Source organism: Panicum virgatum, chromosome 3N (assembly GCF_016808335.1).
Source record: "Panicum virgatum strain AP13 chromosome 3N, P.virgatum_v5, whole genome shotgun sequence".
In the NCBI taxonomy this organism is placed as follows: Eukaryota; Viridiplantae; Streptophyta; class Magnoliopsida; order Poales; family Poaceae; genus Panicum; species Panicum virgatum.
Window position 1 is genome coordinate 49,995,005 of NC_053147.1, and position 17,943 is coordinate 50,012,947.

Genomic DNA, 17,943 nt, shown 5'->3' on the forward strand with positions numbered 1-17,943 from the left:
GATTGGATTTGCCCTCTAACATGTATAAGGGGATTTTTTTTTTCCCTTTTTCGCGCCAAAACATTTTGGTTTGGCGCCAACAATGGGCTCGCCTATTTCGCGCCAAAAAATTTTGGTTTGGCGCCGACAAACAAAGAATCTGGGCCGATCTGTATGCAACTTTTTTTTTGCTCAGGGTGTGTTTAGTTCGCGAAAAATTTTAGGTTTGACTACTGTATCATTTTCATTTTTATTTAGTAATTAGTGTCCAATTATAGACAAATTAGAGTCAAAAGATTTGTCTCATTATTTACAGTTAAACTGTGCAATTGGTTATTTTTTAAAACTACATTTAATGTTTCATGTATGTGTCCAAAAATTTGATGTGACGGAGATTTTTAAAAAAAATTTGGAACTAAACATGACCTCAAAGGGATGGACTTAGGCAGGAGGCGTTTGGGCTGCATGCCTGCATTACTCGAATTCTAGCTTCAGAAACAGCCCAATGTTAATTGAATAAAGGAAAGGAAAAAAGTCTATTTTTTCCTCCTCAACAGGCGCAAAAATCTGGTTTTTGTCCCTTAATACCTACAAAAGTGGATCCAGCCTCTCCCGGCTATCAAAACCGTTTGTTTTACCTCCAATATGGTTTTACAAGCAATTTTAACATTTTTTCATAGATTTTTCTTTCTTCTCTCTTTTTTCACTCAATTGAGGTAGCAAGTGCATAAAAATTATAAATATTGGTATAGTGGTAGAAGAGTATATAGAGAATCCAATTTTACAACTTTCGAAGCTGAAACTCAAACAAATTTAAAAAAAATAATTCAAACTTTATTGAATTTTTAAAACATCAAGATGAGCGCCATCTTTGACAAATTTGTACTATCTGATACATATTAGGGGTGCATCATTTGGGAGTTTTTGTGAGTATAGGTCTATAGCAAAATTTTAAGTCTTTAGGAAGGGTCAAATTTGAGCCACATTTGATCCTTTTTACTTATTTCATAGAATTTAAAATCTACTTAACCATTTGCATATTTGATTTATTCATATGAAAATTCTTGAGTATATTTTTAATTATGTGAAAATAAATAAAAAGAATAAAATTTGGCTCAAATTTGACCCTTCCTAATAAACTTCAAATTTGATTATAGAACATATACTCACAAACATTCCCTAGTGATATACCTCTAATATGTGTCACGCGGTTTAAATTTTATCAACTCATCTTGATGTCTTAAAAATTGAATAAATTTTGAATTATTTCTTTCTTTAAAATTTTAAGTTTCAAATTTCTTTAGGTTTAAACTTTGCTCAATTGAGTTTTTGTACTCACCTCTACTACTACGCCAATTTTCATGATTTTTGAACCACATTTGCTGCATCAATTGAGTGAAAAAAGAGATAAGGGAAAAAATCTATGAAAAAAAATATAAAACCACCGAGGGAGATAAAACAAACGATTTTGATAGTTGGGGAGGCTGGATACCATATTTTGCAGTTGATGGAAGAAAATTAGACTTTTGCGATAGTTGAGAGAGGGAATGTAGACTTTTTCCGTATCTAAATACATAGTAGAATTTATGTATTTAAAAAATTAAAATAACCTACCACTATTTTTGTACATATAAATTTTGAAATGGAGTGTTGTGGGGACCTCCCCACAGTTTTAGTTTCAAAAAAGAATTAAAATAACCTATAATTTGGAACAGATGAAGTAGGAACCATGAAGAATTTGATGCTTGCATCAGTTTTAGGATAAATAGTGTTCTCCATACTTCAAATGTGGTGGTTTTGTGAAAAGTTCAACATGATGCGTCGATCTGAAAAAAAAAGATCACTATGCTAACTAATCTGGTTTCAGTTACACCTTCATAGTTTTTATTTAAGGAAAAAGTCTAGAGTACCCCCTTACACTCATAGGTGTAGATCATCCACCTGAACTCTTGAATGGTATATTTATAACCATAAATTCTCTAAATCATGGGGATTACCCCCTGCTGGCCTTAAGACCGGTTCACAAAACACAAACATTGCTGCCCATCTGGAACATTACTACCCTACACAAACACAAAAGATGCTTAAATCCGAGAACAATTATCCCTGCTCCACGTGCTCATTTGTATATTTCTAATTGAACAGAAAAAAGATGTGAGAAGAATGAACTTATAGATGAGCTTTGGTTGTCCGTCTAAATCCCAACTACAACATTCTCAGTAACCTTGATTGATGTCTCCCTTGTCACCTCCAAGAACTACGTTTTGTGCAATTGTTCCAGAGAGGAAGGGAGCACATTAGTGGAGCAGGAAGAAATCAACTTGAGCACTTCATTCAAGCAAATACCATGCATAATTGTTTGATATGGCAAGAAGTCTGTTCAATTATCTGGCCAGCATGTATATTATGTGGAGGAAGAACCATGATTAATCAGCACTGAAACTATCTTAAGATCAATAGGGTAATCTCCAGAATTTAGAGATTTTAAGATTAAAAGTACACTGTTTAAAAGCTCAAGGGGTAATCTACACCACTGTAAGAGTATAGGGGGGGTAATCTACACTTTTTCCTTTAGATATAGTGTATATCTAGGTGCATAGTAAGATATAGTGTATATCTATGTGCATAGTAAAATTTGTGTAGCTAGAAAAGACAAAAAACCCTCTATAATTTAGAAGAATGGGGGGAGTACATTACATGGCATATATAATAATATGTGAAAAAGTCCATATTATCTCTTCAAGTATCGTTAAAGTCCGGATAACCCCCTAAACTATTTCTTAGTTCAATTTACCCTATACTATGTTATTTGGTCCAATTTACCCCTTAATAAGATTTATTTTTATTTATTCACGCACAAGCGAAGTCTTGAGTTAAAATTTTACGGGATGATAATGGACATCATAACACATTTTAGAAAAATATGTCAAAAAATTTCATTATTATTTCCATAGGGTATGATATTTAAATAAATTAACCCTTATGATGCAAAACTATAGGAAAAATAATGATGAAAAATTCACAATATATTTTTTTGGCATACATTGTGATGCCCACTATAGTTATGCAAAACCTTTAAATTAAGATTCTCCTTGTCCATGGAGAAATAAAACTTATAACATTTTCTGACAGTTTCAACACAGTTCTATATCATTTATATACACATTTCGGATGTCCATTTTTCTTCTTGTACCTGTTCCATGAGACCATGAGGCTAGAACAGAGTGAAGCCCCAACTCCCAGGATTCCAGAAACTCTGCATCAGTTCAGTAAACCCAGGCTCTGCCACGCCATTGCCATCCTCCACTCACCAACCCACCATGGCCGCCACTTAGATCACCTATACCTCCTCCTCCTCCTCCCGTCGCAGCTGATGGCCCGCGCGAACTGCGGCACGCAGCACCGGTTGGCCTCCTCGGTGAGGCGCAGCGAGTCGGCCCTGGAGAGGTCGTCGTCCTGCGGCTCCCGCAGCAGGTCGCCGAGCTTCCTCGTCTGCTGGGCGGGCGGCTTCAGCGGCTCGGCCTTCAGGATCGCCCCCAGCGTCGGCAGATCCTTGGCGGCTGCACACGGCGCGACCCGGCTGGTTTGCGACGTGAGTGATCTTGCAGGGGTCAGATCTGACGACGCGGCAGTCACCAAATGGCACCAATGGGTTAATGGTTCTACTAGTAGGAATTAAACGTCTGAATTTTCTTAGCTACTCGTTACCTCCATTGACGCTGTAGAAATCATCCTCGCAATCTGATTCCAACCAAGGGGTGGCTTCAAAGAATGTTTCATCTCTGCTGCTACCTGCAAAACCCAGTCAGGCAACTAATAAGACCATCATCACAGCTCAGTTTGGAGTTTGGACATAATAACCATGACAGTGACAGAGAACGGAACAGTATGATCACTAGTTCAACCGTGGAAAACGGCAGGCAACCAAGTCATGATCACGGTGTGGTCCAGGCGTAAAAGCACGATCATGTTTAGTAATGAGAATTGTTTCAACTGCAAGGGAGATAATCGCGCACAAATTTGCGGAGGCCCTTTTCTTTTTCTGCTTCCCCCTAATAAAGGAGGATGCGCATGTTTCCGCCACTTCTTCTCCAGCATCATCAAGAGATGCAGAGGAATGTCAACATTTCATCTGCCCCAAAAGGATAGCATGGTGAGAGCATCTCTAGCAGTCCCTCAATAATTTTTTCCAAATAATTGGTATTGTGATATATTCTAATAATAGTTTTAGGATTATTGGAAGAGTTGCTTTTGCAGTTCCCAATAACCTTCTCTCAATCCAACTATTTTATTGGGAGAGTCACAACTCACCTCTTTATTTAGGGAGAGGTGGGGTGAATTGCAGAGATGTCCCAATAATTATTGGGAAAAGAGAAAAGTTTTGGAAGACTTCTGGAGCAGTAGTTTCTTATCTACTCTTCCGATATGATAGTTGGACTGCTGAAGATGCTCTGATGGGTTTCCTTCCGTTGATATGGGACCGGATGTCTTTTTGGCATCAACATCTGTATGCAATTATCTGGTTGGGAGATGGTATAGTGTTCTATCAGATTTGATTGTGGTTGTCCTGAAAATTGCAGAAACTGGTGGCTGAACTTCAGAGTACAAAATGTTCAGTTGGAAATAAAAAAGATTAGATGATCTTAATAAAGTGTGTAAAATGAAAATATATATTGCGTAATGCAAGCTAAAATTGTAAAATATTAAATAAAAATAAAAATGCCATTTAGGATGCAGAACTGCGGTTGACAGGCTGTTCCGATCATGGCCAAGAAGACTGCTGCTTTGTGGTGCACACACGCAGCACAAACCAGCGGTCCATGCACAGTGAGCGGCACAAACTGTTGGGATTTCGTGTAAATATTTATGAATGGTATCCGAATTCATTAATTTCATTCGTACACGAATTTGGTAGAACTCTGTTTCATATAATCGCCCCCACAAAGCCTCATAACATGCATATGGTTTCAGCTAACTGCTATACAGAAATGTAGCCAGTGGCGGAGCTAGCCAAAAAATTTAGGTGGGGCAGGCCGGCAGGGGGCCGCCGGCGGGGCGCGGCAGGCTTGTGCGGGCCAGCCGCCTGCGGGGTGCCGGCGGGCGGGGGCCGGCAGGGTGCGGCTGTAAGAATCACCGGGGTGTCCGACCCTAGAGGGGGAGGGGGTGAATAGGGTCGCTAATCGCTTTCTATTCTAGGGCTCAATCTATTTGTATGAGATAAATCTAACACGTCCTACACATGCTAGTTATGACTAAGGTTTATCTATGCTACTCTCTACTTACTCCTAAAAGACTTGCAACCTATAGCCAATCATAATCAAACTAACTAGGAAAGTAAAGGCACGCAAGATAGAGTAAATACGGAAACGTAATATGATAAGTAAAGAGGTAAGGGAGAGAATATGCAAACTCCCGTGAAGACACCAAGACACACGATTTAACGTGGTTCGGTTAGGACACCAAGTCCCTCCCTACGTCCACGGCCACTTGTCCAACAAGAACAGGTGTGATGCCAAGTCTCTTCGCTTGATCACCGTCTTGCGTTCGCCACCAAGACTCCCGGCAAGCAAAGACTAAGTGATCCCAAGTCACCAAGACAAGGCCACCGCCACCGTCTCTCTCGAAGCGTCACCAACGGCACCGTCTTCACTATTGGAGCTTCTCACCAAGAGGGGTCTACTTCCCCGCACAAAGTGTCGTTGCCGCTCCACACCAAGTCGGAGGGTCACACGACGAGTACACAAAATGTTTGCCGCAGCAAGGCTTTCACTCAAGCTTACTCTCTCAAGAGCTAAGCCTAACCAAGCACTAAGCACTCTCACAAGTGTGCTTAAGCCTATATGATGTACAATGAAGCTCTATGGTGGTTGGAGATGTTCTTCAAGTGTAGTAGACTTCTCTATCTCTTCAGCAACTCCAGCACACACAAATGACCCGGCCTTGGGGGTATATATAGGCAGCACAACCAAATATAGCCGTTGGAGAAAAGCTGCCAGAAAAATACTTAACGCCGGTTAATCCGACGCACCTCCAGTAGCCATCGTCGGTTCAACCGGTGATACTAAACTGCTCGCCTCAAAAACTAGCCGTTACGTGTACGGGCAATCAACCGATGCTACGTCGGTTTAACCGGTGAGTGTAGTTGTCCTGTGAACTCTGAAAAACAAACTCTCTGGACAACTGCACCGACGTTCACAAAGACCCAATCGTCGGTTCATCCGGTGTATAGACCTTGCCTCAGCTTCTGGGTCCATTGCACCGACGTATTCAACTTTCCTAACGTCGGTTCAACCGGTGAAACCAAAATTCCTGGTGTGCTCCAAGTCAATGCACTGACGTATGTGATTTTCTCAGCGTCGGTTTAACCGGTGATACTAAAGTATCTCTGTCTTGATTTCTTTGACTTGGTTTCTTTGAGGTCTCTTCAATTCTTGTCCTTTGGACCGAAGAGGTTTCAGGGCGCTGCCCTGAGACCCGCGAGGGGCGGCTCCCCTCGACCCCCGTCCGGTAATCGGTTAGCGGAACCACCGTAGGGGCGGCCCTTCGGGCTTAGCTACGCCTATCTTCTCTTTGTCATCACTTGAACCTAAAAGCCTGAGAATGGTCATCTTAACAATAATATTAGTCCAAGTGTTGTGTTGTCTATATCAATCACCAAAACATTATATTGAAATATGGCATGAGAGGCCATTTTCGCTACAGCGGCACTGCGGCGGCGCGGCGGTCTGTGCCAGCGGGCTGAGGCTGATAGGGAGCTGCAGTGCGCCATGCGCGGTGGTGGGTACCGACGGGCGGGGGCGGCAGGGGGCGACGGCGCGCGGCGATGGCCGGCGGAGCGGGGGTCTGCTCTGGCCTCTGGCTGTCTGGCGGCTGGGCGAGCGAGCGGCGCCCATGGCCTCTGCCCTATGACCTAGCCGCAAAAACAGGAGCGCCGCCGCCCGGGGATTGGGGACCGGGCTGCGGACTCGCCGGAGGAGGAGGAGGTGGGGGTCGGGGTTCCCGGCGGCTAGCTGGGGCATATGCCCCACCTTGCGTGATGGGTGGCTCCGCCACTAAATGTAGCTGTGAGCCTGTTATGCAATGCAACTTTTTCAGGCAATGTTAAATACCCTGCCGTGTTCACAGTTGATCATTCAGATTTTTTGGACAGTTCAAAAAGCCTGTCTTATTTTTCTCTAAAAAGCCTGTCTTATTAAATATTAACTCTTTTACACAGTTTTATCAAAAACAGGGAAGTAATAATTATTTTCAGATTAATTAGTTTGTTTATAAACAAGGAAGATGCTTTAAGATTGTTCCTAACACACACATGGCGTACCAATTCCCTTCCAAAAATGAAGTAAGAAACATATATATGAAAGCACCGCACTAAGGAGCCGGCTGAGTCTTAGCCTCTGATTTATTCAATCAAATTTTAGAAACCATTGTGATTTTCATTTCATAATAACAAACAAAACACTGTTTCATTCATAGTAGGATTTTTATTTTTGCTGGGGGTTCATAAGTTTATTTAAAATGGCATTCAGCAAAATCATTTCTACATCGCAATAGCACCAGCAAGCATACCGAAAATATTCGTAAAAGCGAAAGAACAAAGAACATCATATGACGATCCACGCCAACGCACAAGAACTGAAACACTGCAAGCAGGATAGCCTTACCGTCGTCAACATTTCCGAAGCCGGTGTCCGGCGCCACCTGCCTGCTGTTGGAGCCAGCTCCTCCTCCATCAACGACGACCTTCCTCTCTCCATTCTGCCATGGAGCAGCGGAGCCCTTCTTGGCCTCGTTGGAGCTCTTGCCTCTGCGAAACCTCATGCCTATGTGTGCTCCGTACCCTTGGGCTGCTACCAGGCAAGGTCAAACGTGATGCTCTCACTTCTCAGTTCTCACAGGAGATGTGAGCTAGAGAGAGAGATAGAGAGGACTAGTTGACTCAGAAAGAAACTGTATACAATAATGGAGTGGCTGCGTGGACCATTGGGGTTGATACGAGGCAAAGCAGCAGGATAAACGGATCTGACTCGTGGTGTGTGCAAGAGACGAGATGCGACTAGATATTATATATAATATATGTATATATACATATAAATATGGTTCTCACTTTGAGTGTGTAGGAGTTGCAGTTTGGGCAAGGGATGGGAGAACATGAGAACATGGATGGGTATTTATGGTTGGATTGCTTGGAAGCTAACCATATGCTGAATTCTGGAAGAGGAGTATGTGGACATGGACTGGAAACCACTTCGCAAGGTGGTGGTCCACTATTAGTAAGGACCGGTTCAGTTCACTGAGGCTGTGTTTAGATCCCATGGAATTGGCATGAAATTTGAAATTTGGTAGAAAAATTGCAAATTGGGTCTGTTTTTACATTTGCTGACAGAAAGCTCATGATTGTGTCCGGCCCATGTCTGTGCGCAGCCCACCCCTCGTCCGCCCCCGCAGCCAGCCCAACCCTGCCTTATCCTTACCCCGGTGCGGCGCCTCCCCCAGAGTCCAAACCCTAGGTGCCTCGTCTCTCCCCAATCTCACCCCACTCCACACCTGTTGCCGCCGGCGCCGGCGCCTCTCAAATCCCCTGCATCCCCCACCTCATCCACTACCTCCTCGTCCAGATCCAGGCCGATGGACGGCCAGGACGGCGGTAGGCACAACGGTGCCGACGGCGACGGCGGGAGCTACGGCCATGACGGTGCGTACGGCGACGGCGGCCATACCCGGGATTTCCTATCCCCGCCGGCGGCCTTTCCTCCTGGCTTTCCCTACAACCCCGTCTACCCCCCCCCCCCCCCCCCCCGCGTATGGCATGGCGTCGTCGAGCAGTCTTCAACCAAGTCGCCTCGACTTCGATGCGCTCGACCTCAACTCGGCCTCGGAGTGGTCAGACACCCAAGAATTCGGAGATCTCGTTCGTCCTGGGGGAGCGGCCGTGAGGCAGGGTCTGCCTCCCGTACGCGTACCCGCACGCAGCGGGAGGGGTACCCTCGGGTTGCGTGGCCCGTGCGGCGGCCGAGGACTCGGCGGATCTGCTCACGTCGGCGGCGGGTCTGCGTTCGTGGACGCAAGTTGTGCTACCGTAGCTGGTGGATCTGCGTTCATGGGCGGCCACCCTGCGGCAATGCCCGGCGGATACGTGCCCTACGGCGGCGCATCGGCGTTCCACGGCGGCTACGTGTCCCCTACACCCAACGCGGGTGGATCTGCAAGGGGACCAGCTCGCAGAGGCAGGCGTCGCAATGCCCGTCGCCGATCTGGGGTATACGTCTCTTCACCTACATGTTTTTGTTCATGCAAACTCACTACCGCGCACCATTCTGCACCTACTCTATGGTTTTGTTCATGCAAACTCATTAGTGTCCACCATTCCGTTCATTTCGTACCGTTGTTACCCGTCGTTTAGGAGGACACCGATAGGGGTCAGTGGACACCAGACCTTATCAAGCAGTTTTGTGAGATCTATTGCGGCGTAATGGATACTGGGAACGACAAATGCCTAAAGGGTAAAATGACGCCGCGCGGCTGGGAGGAAATCTCAAACAGGTTTTTGTTGGCAACCCAAATTTATCATGACACTGAGCAATTCAAGTACCTGTTGAAGAAGCTGCGGTTGAAGTGGAACTTCATAGAACAGAAGTTGAGGAAAGGCTCTGGGTTGGGCCGCGGGGATGGCACCATACCTAAGGCATCTACAGACTGGAGGAAGTCGGCGACTGCGGTCAGTATTGAAGAGAACACACGCCCAATGCCTTGTTTTATTTTACATTGTATAATGAACAATGAAAAAACTAAACTAATGCAGTCAACTTTTTGTAGGGCAACCAAGACTTGATGGCGCTCAAGGATGGGTTTCCTGATTACATTGACGAGATGGATAAAATGTTCACTGGCTTTGTTGCTGATGGTTCCACCTCGTATGCCCCTGGGCAACGCTCAGTACAGGACATTACCAGTGATGACGCTGAAGATGAAGAGGAACAAGAGCCAGATGATCAACATGTGGCCACACTTGATAGCGTTGGCAGCAAGAGGACCAGCAGCTCACGCAGCACACACAGCCTACGCAGCACAGCAAGCAGTCCCCATAAGAAGGTGAAGAGCCCAGCAGTGAGGGCCATGTGCGAAAAGATTGGGGGTCTCACTGTAGCAATTGGTGATGGCCGTGAATACTTCAATGACACCCTGAGGCTGCGTGCAGCGCAACGTCAGGTAGCAGAGCAGGCTGCCAGGGAGGCAGCGGAGCGGAAGAGGAGGAGGAGCAGGTGGACCTCATTATCAGTTTGGCTAAAAAGTGTGGCTTCACTGAGAGCAGCCCAGAATGGCTTGGTGTCCTCAACATACTCGAGAATGAGAAGGCCATCATCTGGTTCCTCAAGAATGGTGTTGAAGGAAGGAAACAGACCATCAAAGCCTACGCAAATCGGGTCTAGACCTTCTCAACCATTCATGTATCCTTCGTGTCCGTAGACCTAAGTTTGTGATGGCTGTGTTAGTTTGTGATGTTTGTGTGTTGGACAACTAAAGCTTGCATGTGTGTTATTTGAATTCGAAAGATGTGTGTGTTGGGAGTGAGTTCAACTGCTGTGTGTGTGACGATGTGCACTAATGAGGACCCCAATTAGCTGGCAACTTGTCACTGATGTCTTCTTTTTTTGTTGTTATTGTTGCTTGCAGGTTCCAGCTCCTACCTTAGGTACGAACACCTCTGAGGGTCAATTGCATGGAGAGGATGAGGATAGTGAGGATGAGTTTGACGACCTCCTACTAGCCACCCTTGAGCATGAACAGGCTGCTGCCCATGCTGCATTGTTAGGTATGTCCACAGTGGCTATGCATGTTGACAAGTATTTCACCAGATCTGAGTATAGGGTCATAGAACCGGGTCTAAGTGGTGACGAGTGGGTTAAGAGGAACCTTTGCAATACCCAGGATTGCTATGACATGTATAGAATGACCCCCAAGCTATTCTACAAACTCCATGATCTGTTGGTAGAACTGTATGGGCTCACATATAGTGGAAAGTCTTCCACAATTGAGGCCTTAGGAATGTTCCTTTGGGTAGTTGGAGCTCCACAATCTGTTAGGCAAGCTAGGAACATATTTCGGAGATCATTGGCAACGGTGCATAACTTGTTTGTGAAAGTGCTCAAGTCTTTGGTGAAGCTAGCTGATGACATCATCAAACCAAGAGACCGACAGTTTAGAACCATGCATTCCAGACTGAACAACCGTAGGCTTTATCCCTACTTCAAGGATTGTATTGGGGCAATTGATGGCACTCATATTCCCTGTGTTGTCTCCAAAGATCTTGTGAATCAGTACATGTGCCGTAAGAACATAACAACCCAAAATGTCATGGCCTGCTGTGACTTCGATTTGATATTCACATTTGTCAATGCTGGTTGGCCTGGTTCAGTTCATGACATGAGGGTGTTTGATGATTCGATGAATAAGTTTGGACATGTGTTTCCTCACCCACCTACAGGTACTTAAGTGGCTGTTCTGTCTTTAAACTTCCTAATTACATGTACTTCATACTTACAGGTGCTTGCCGGTGCAGGGAAGTTTTATCTGGTAGACTCCGGGTATCCCAACCGTCTAGGGTACCTTGCGCCGTACAGGACCACAAGGTACCATCTCGAAGAGTTTCAAAACGCAGAAGAACCACAAGGTAAAGAAGAGTTGTTCAACTACGCACACTCTTCACTTAGAAACTGCATTGAGCGAGCCTTTGGAGTGCTCAAGCAAAAGTTTAGGATATTAATGGGTATCCCGAGTTATAATCTACAAACACAAACACATATAGTAGTTGCTTGCATGGCACTTCATAACTTCATCAGGTTGAGTCAAGAAAGGGACCGACACTTTGCTCGTTGTGACCGTGATCCAAAATATGTGCCGGCTGCTGCTTCCGTACAGCAGCCACCAACTGAGGAGGCGCCTGTTGTGTTAGATAACCAACAGATGAACGAATTTCGCGATTTGATTGCATTTCAAATGTTTCATGGCGGCCAATAAATGTGTGTTCGAATGCATGGGCGCTCAAATAAATCATGTATTTGAAGTTGTAATTTTATGAGGACTTGTTTTTTTCCAATCGGTTTTTGTACGGGTTTCAAACATTTTTGTTATGTTTGTAATAGTTTTGTAATTTTTGTAACAGTTTTGTGTTGAATAAATTATTTGTTTTGGTAGGGGTGCCGCATGGTATTGGCCAAGGAGCCATTTGCATGCAGCATGCAGAGTGCATGCAGCAAATTGCATGGGTACCCAACTCTGCCATCCATCATGAGGCCTGACACATGTACAGATTTCAACACAAATTTGACACAAATTGAGCAGAAATTTTGGCACCCAATTTTGGGATCTAAACACAGCCTGATAGATTGTAGGATGAACTGACCGTGAAAAAGGTGCAGGTTGACCACGGCAAATTAACAAAGTGAAGTACCACACACCTACAAATAAAGAAACTCTGAATTTTTGATCTGAACATTCTGAAACTGCTCCCCTTTGCATGACTATGCAAGCATATGAGGCTGTCCGGACCTCACAGAAACCTTTGGTATCAGGAAAGCTGAAATTTGCAATCCCCCTATCCCTTGGAACTGTTATGTGTCCTTCTCATCTTCATCACTAAGATTTGGGAAAGCAGGTGACCCTTACTGCTGCAAGGACAAGCCGGTTGAAGTCGATATGTACCTGACATGAAAATCTTTCGCCGGCATTTAGGAAGAAGAAAATGACAGGCAATTATACACATACTTTAGAAGCTACAGAAAGACAGAGGCATCACGTTCTCTCTCTCTCTCTCTCTCTCTCTCTCTCTCTCTCTCTCTCTCTCTCTCTCTCTCTCTCGCTCACATCTCCTGTGAGCACAACAGAGCTCCTGCTTTGAGAACACATGTACACAAGGAAACACACTTGGATCATGGATGACAGACATATACAAGCTTGTTTTTCACATGACGCTATTTACACATGATCCAACAACAAATTAGACGAAACCATAGCGCGCTCGTACCTACTGTTTCCTGAGCCAACAGTGCAAGAAGCAATGTAGTAAGTGCTGTAGAACGGCATCACCGACTTGCACAGCAGCACTCTGACAGAGCTGGTGTTCTCCGCCAAGCCGGTGCCGGTGCCGATCCCCGGGCCACGAGGTTCACACACCAGGTCCTGAAATCTTGGCAGCTCTACCTGTGAGGCGAAGGGGGCCTTGGAGATGGTCACCTGGTGAACGCTCACATGATCCGGCAGCAGGTTCTCGGACAAATCCGCAATGTAACCAAGGCCATCGCCCAGCAGAGAGAGGCCCCCAATGTTGCTCCCCAGCACCCTGCACCAGAATCTGGGGTCCGGATGGTCCCTGAGCAATCCTCCCACAATCTTGGCTCCGAAGAATGATCCGTTCAGCTTCCGGGCGATCGCCTTGCCGGCGGTCACCAGCCTCGGGCGCTCCTCGAGGTCTCTGCCGGCGAACGCGTGCGCCTTGAAGAAGAACCAGTACTCCGGGGCGGGCAGGACCTTGAGCACGACCGGCTCCACCGTCCCCAACGTCGAAACGCGCCGGTTGCTCGTCGTGAAGATCACCCTGCTCCCCTGCTCGGCGCCGGCGCGCCTCAGCTTGAGCAGGAGCTCCTCCAGCCTCTGCTTCCCGCGCATGTCGACGTCCTCAAACACGATCAGGAACCGCTTGCTCTGAAAATTATTCCCCTTGATCCACCGCAGCGGGTCGCTGAGGCCGCGCGGAGCGTCGCCGATGACGTGCTTGGACCGGAGGGCGGCGGCGGCGGCTCCTCCGCTCGCCGCGATGGCGTAGGTGCACGGGAAGTTGAGGAAGAGGATCGCGGCGAAGTGCCCGCGCACCCGGTCGTCGTCGCAGGCGTGCTGCATCAGGGTCGTCTTGCCGGCTCCGACGGCGCCGACGACCGGGAGCACGCCCAGCTCCCCGGCGCCGCCGTCGTGCAGGAGGAAGTTGATGACCCGCTCCTTCTCCACGTGCCGGCCGAACATCTGCCCGTCGATGAAGATGCTCGTTGGCAGGGGACGGCGGATCGGCTGGCAGCCTTGGAGGAGCAGAATGAACTCACCGAGGTGAGCCGAGGCCTCCTGCAAGCTCTCGAGAGCCCTGTCGATCTCGTCGCCGTCAGTACCGGGATCGCCGCGCGACAAAGCCCTCCTCACGGCGGTCGCGGCGACCCGCCGCACGCGCTTCGCAGGGTTGAACGGGGAAGTGGAGGAATCTCGCGGAGGAGGAGGCGCCGGCACCTGGTTGTCGTCGCGGGAGTTCGTGACCTCGAGCTCGTCCCGGCTGCCGCGGCCAAGGCCAACCGTGTCGAGCAGGTACCGGGCCTGGTACTCGCCGTCGATGAGCTCCGAGAGCCACCGGAGGGCGCCATCGTTGGTGATCTGCCGCCCTCTGGCCTCCTCCACCGCGGCGTGGATCCTGACGAGCGTGCGGCAGATCCTCCGCAGCTTGTCCTCGGTGCTCTGCTGGTGGCCGACTCCGAAGCGTCCCGTGAGGAGGGAGATCACCCTGCGGACGGCCTCGCCTATGACGGCGGAGACGATGGCGTCCGCCATGGCGAGCTTCCTCCGGCGAGGGGGGCTAGATCGATCGATCTGGGAGGTTGAGGTTTCCGGGAGAACGATGCGTTTGGACTCCGTCACCGGAGATGGGTATGTTGGCGGGAAAGCGACGTGAAAGGCTCAAGAGGCGTGTGAATGTGTGAGGTAGAATAATGGCTCAGGCTGATCAAGCGTTGTCACGACTCACGACGCACCCGCAAATGGTTGGAGGAACTGACTTTTGTGACATCAATATCACTCGCACGCAGCTTGAACTAACAAGAGGTAAAATGGCTGATCCACGCGCGCCTATAGAATATATTCCCTCTATTCCAAATTATAGGTCGTTTTGGCAAATCAGATGTATAATTTTTTGCTATGTATTTAGATAAATACTATGTCTAAATACATGACAAAAATTATGTATCAAGATTTCTCAAAACGACCTACAATTTGGAACGGAGGAAGTAATAGATAGATAGATCGTGTTTGGTTGGGCTTCATGAAGTACTTTTCCACCAGATCACCACAAGCATTACCAAACAAATTTTTTCGAAGAAAGCTAAACCTCACCCGAGTGATTTAGAGACTCTCCTCACTCAAATTTTTTTCTTTCCCATCTACACCTCCTTCTCCAACTCTGGTGAGATTAGGGTTCAGGTTAAAGTTCGGAGTTGCTAGGGGGGGGGGGGCTGCTCACCGCTGATCTTAGAAGGAGGGCTCACGGTGCTGGTGGGCATGGGGACGACGAGGCTGGCGGCAGTGGCTCTGCCGGTCCAATGGTGGAGGACGGTGGTTGGGCGGTGCCAAGGTGGGGGCGACGGCGGCGGTAGGGCCTAGGGCAGCCCTAGCCTATCCATGCTAGTGGGGTGGCGGCAGGGCTAGGTGCCGGGTGGTGGCCGACGCAAGGAAGAAGAAGGTGGGGAGGGGAGGAGGAAGAAGAAGGTAGAAAAGATAAGGTAGGAAGAGAGTGGATGAATCTGAGCCATTCCTTTTAGATTCAATGACCTTGAAATTTGAGTGAGGAACGCTGTGTTCGCTTGGCTGTGGCTGATGGCTGGTGCTGATTTGTTATGAGAGAACAATACTGTTGATTGGCTGGTAACTGGTGGCTGGTGCTGATTTAGTATGAGAGAACAGTACTGCTGGCTGGTTGGCTGACAAGCCAAGTGAACACAACTAATTGTTTGACTCGAGTGACAAATAGAAAATTTTGCAAAACAGTTTTAACTCTATTAAAGAAGTTGCGCAACATCTGCAGCAGTTTTAAAAAGAGTTAAGAGTTATGCTAAATGGGGTCACACTAGTGCTCTTTGTACGATCACTGCAAGGGAAAAAATAATAATTTAATTTTATAGTTGGCAGGGCCATTTATATTGTATATTTGTGATTGCTTTATACTCTTACAAACTAGTGGAGATGCACATACCACAGGCACATATTTTAATAAATTAAATCGTAACAATAATTTTATATTTATAAAGACCCAAATCGAGCGATGGATCAAATGGAGAAAAGATTGGGAGCCGACAAACTTGGACCGAAATCGAGCGCCACCGCTAGCCGCGTTCACAGTCCTCGATGGATTATGCAATTGAATAAACCATGGTGAGTCACCAGAACAAACTACGGACAACAAATGAAAGAACAAGAGATCAAGTCAGAACAATAATCAAAACAAATCAGTAAAAGAAGAAGAAATTCAATGAAAAAACCTTGGATTCGTGGGCCAGCATGCTGGTCCCACTGCTTTCGCCGTCGCCAAGTCTGGACTCCAAGTCTTGGTCTTGATGCTGCTTCTACAGTGGCGTCGGTGGAGACGACGTCGCACCGCCCAGCCCAGCATCCGGCCTAGGGCGGCTACCCTTGCCACCTCCACGACAACCACGACTCCGACGATGGGCCCTAGAATAGCTTTGGATGGGCGGCAGAAAGGAGATGGATGGGAGTCCGAGCATGACCTACCGGTGAGCTTGATGGACGACAGCGGCGGCGCAGTGGAGAGGCGGGGACGTCTCGTGTCCGCGTTGGTGTAGATGATCACGGCGTCGGCACGGTGAAGATGTTCCGGCGGCGCCAGCGTTCTCCTCCTCCTAGTGCTCGGCTTCGGATATGGCGGTGTTGTCGTCCTCAGCTTCCTCTTCCCCAGCTCCTGCTCCTCTTTTCTCCTTCTATACTGACTCTCGATCGGAAGCAAATGGGATGAGGGGGGCTTGATGGATCTGGTGCATTGTTAATAGAAAGGTTTTGATACTAGTTACCAAATAATAGGAGCAGCAATTTAGGAACAAATTAGATTTGGGTGCAACAAAAAGCAAAGCTAATAGTTTGTCCCACGAGACATGCATTTTTTTATTTTACATCCATGCCACATATATAATCATACAATATTTATTTCCTTTGATCAGAAAATACATGATTGATTTCCATCTATAATAGTATACATAATTTGATTCGATATATAGTGATTTATATGTTCTTCTATAGGAAAGCAATCATGTGATTGCATCCCTACCGTGGAAAGTTATGTGTATATTTAGAGAGATGCAAGGAAAATTCCAGACCCTTGCCATTCTTCCCTCTCTAGAAAGTCATTAGCTTTTTCGACTCACCATGTCTTATCTTAAGTCGACTACAAGCCCCACTGTCCAATGGTGCGACTTACCTGTGGATCTAAGCAGCATCATCATCGGCCATATTGATGTGCTAGACTTACTCAACTTCTCATCGATGTGCAGGCACTGGGCATTGATTTGCAAGGAAAGTAATATGAATGCCAAGGTTACACAAGGAATGTAATTAATCAATTCTAAGTGAATAAGGAAAGTAAATAGAGAAATTTTAGGAAAAAATAATATACATACTAAGGTTACACAAGGAAAGTAATTAATCAATTCTAAGTGAATAAGGAAAGTAAATAGAGAAATTTTAGAAAAAAACAATATGCATGCTAAGGTTACACAAGGAAAATAATAAGTGGGTACAAAAGTGGGTAAACAAAAGTGTTTGGTGTAAAAAGTATTAACATTTTGGCAGAAACGTTTTAGAAACGTCAAAATCATGGGTCTCCACATCTCCTGTCAAATCTCTCGCGCTGACAAGTGGGGCCTTTGTGAGGAGTAAGGTGGGCCTAATCTTGGTGAGAAAGGATTTCAATTCTTTCATCATTTATAGTATAGATTATAGTATAGATGTATTTTATGTTAGAATCATCTCGTGTCGAGAATGGAAGATGGTTAATTCTGGTGGTTGAAAAAATAGACGCAAAAATTAAAGAATAGAAAGAAGATTTTTTTTTTGCAGATTCTTGATTACCTGCAAACATTACTTTCTCTCTTTACCGTTAACACACTTTGACTTTTGACATCATGATTTTATAAAGAAACCATGCATGCA

At 46.4% G+C, this 17,943-nt stretch overlaps 2 protein-coding genes across 3 annotated transcripts; both read right to left on the bottom strand.

Moving 5' to 3' along the window:
* Nucleotides 1-2,975: 2,975 nt before the first annotated feature.
* Nucleotides 2,976-8,218, bottom strand: LOC120666101. 2 transcript variants are annotated; one of them, XM_039945889.1, is made up of 3 exons: nt 7,641-8,212; nt 3,688-3,771; nt 2,976-3,596 (listed from the first exon to the last, which is right to left on the bottom strand). In XM_039945889.1, exons 1-3 carry the CDS (start codon nt 7,795-7,797, stop codon nt 3,316-3,318), a joined length of 522 nt encoding a protein of 173 aa, XP_039801823.1. In that variant the 5' UTR covers nt 7,798-8,212; the 3' UTR covers nt 2,976-3,315. The 2 variants fall into 2 exon arrangements, 1 of the variants encoding a protein (XP_039801823.1); XR_005671559.1 differs by having other exon boundaries at nt 3,527-3,596; nt 3,688-4,546; nt 7,641-8,218.
* Nucleotides 8,219-12,679: 4,461 nt separating this feature from the next.
* LOC120666103 (disease resistance protein RGA2-like) lies at nt 12,680-14,827 on the bottom strand. Its single transcript, XM_039945891.1, has one exon. The coding sequence runs from the start codon at nt 14,560-14,562 to the stop codon at nt 12,952-12,954; it is 1,611 nt and encodes a 536-aa protein (XP_039801825.1). The 5' UTR covers nt 14,563-14,827; the 3' UTR covers nt 12,680-12,951.
* Between the last annotated feature and the right edge of the window lie 3,116 nt (nt 14,828-17,943).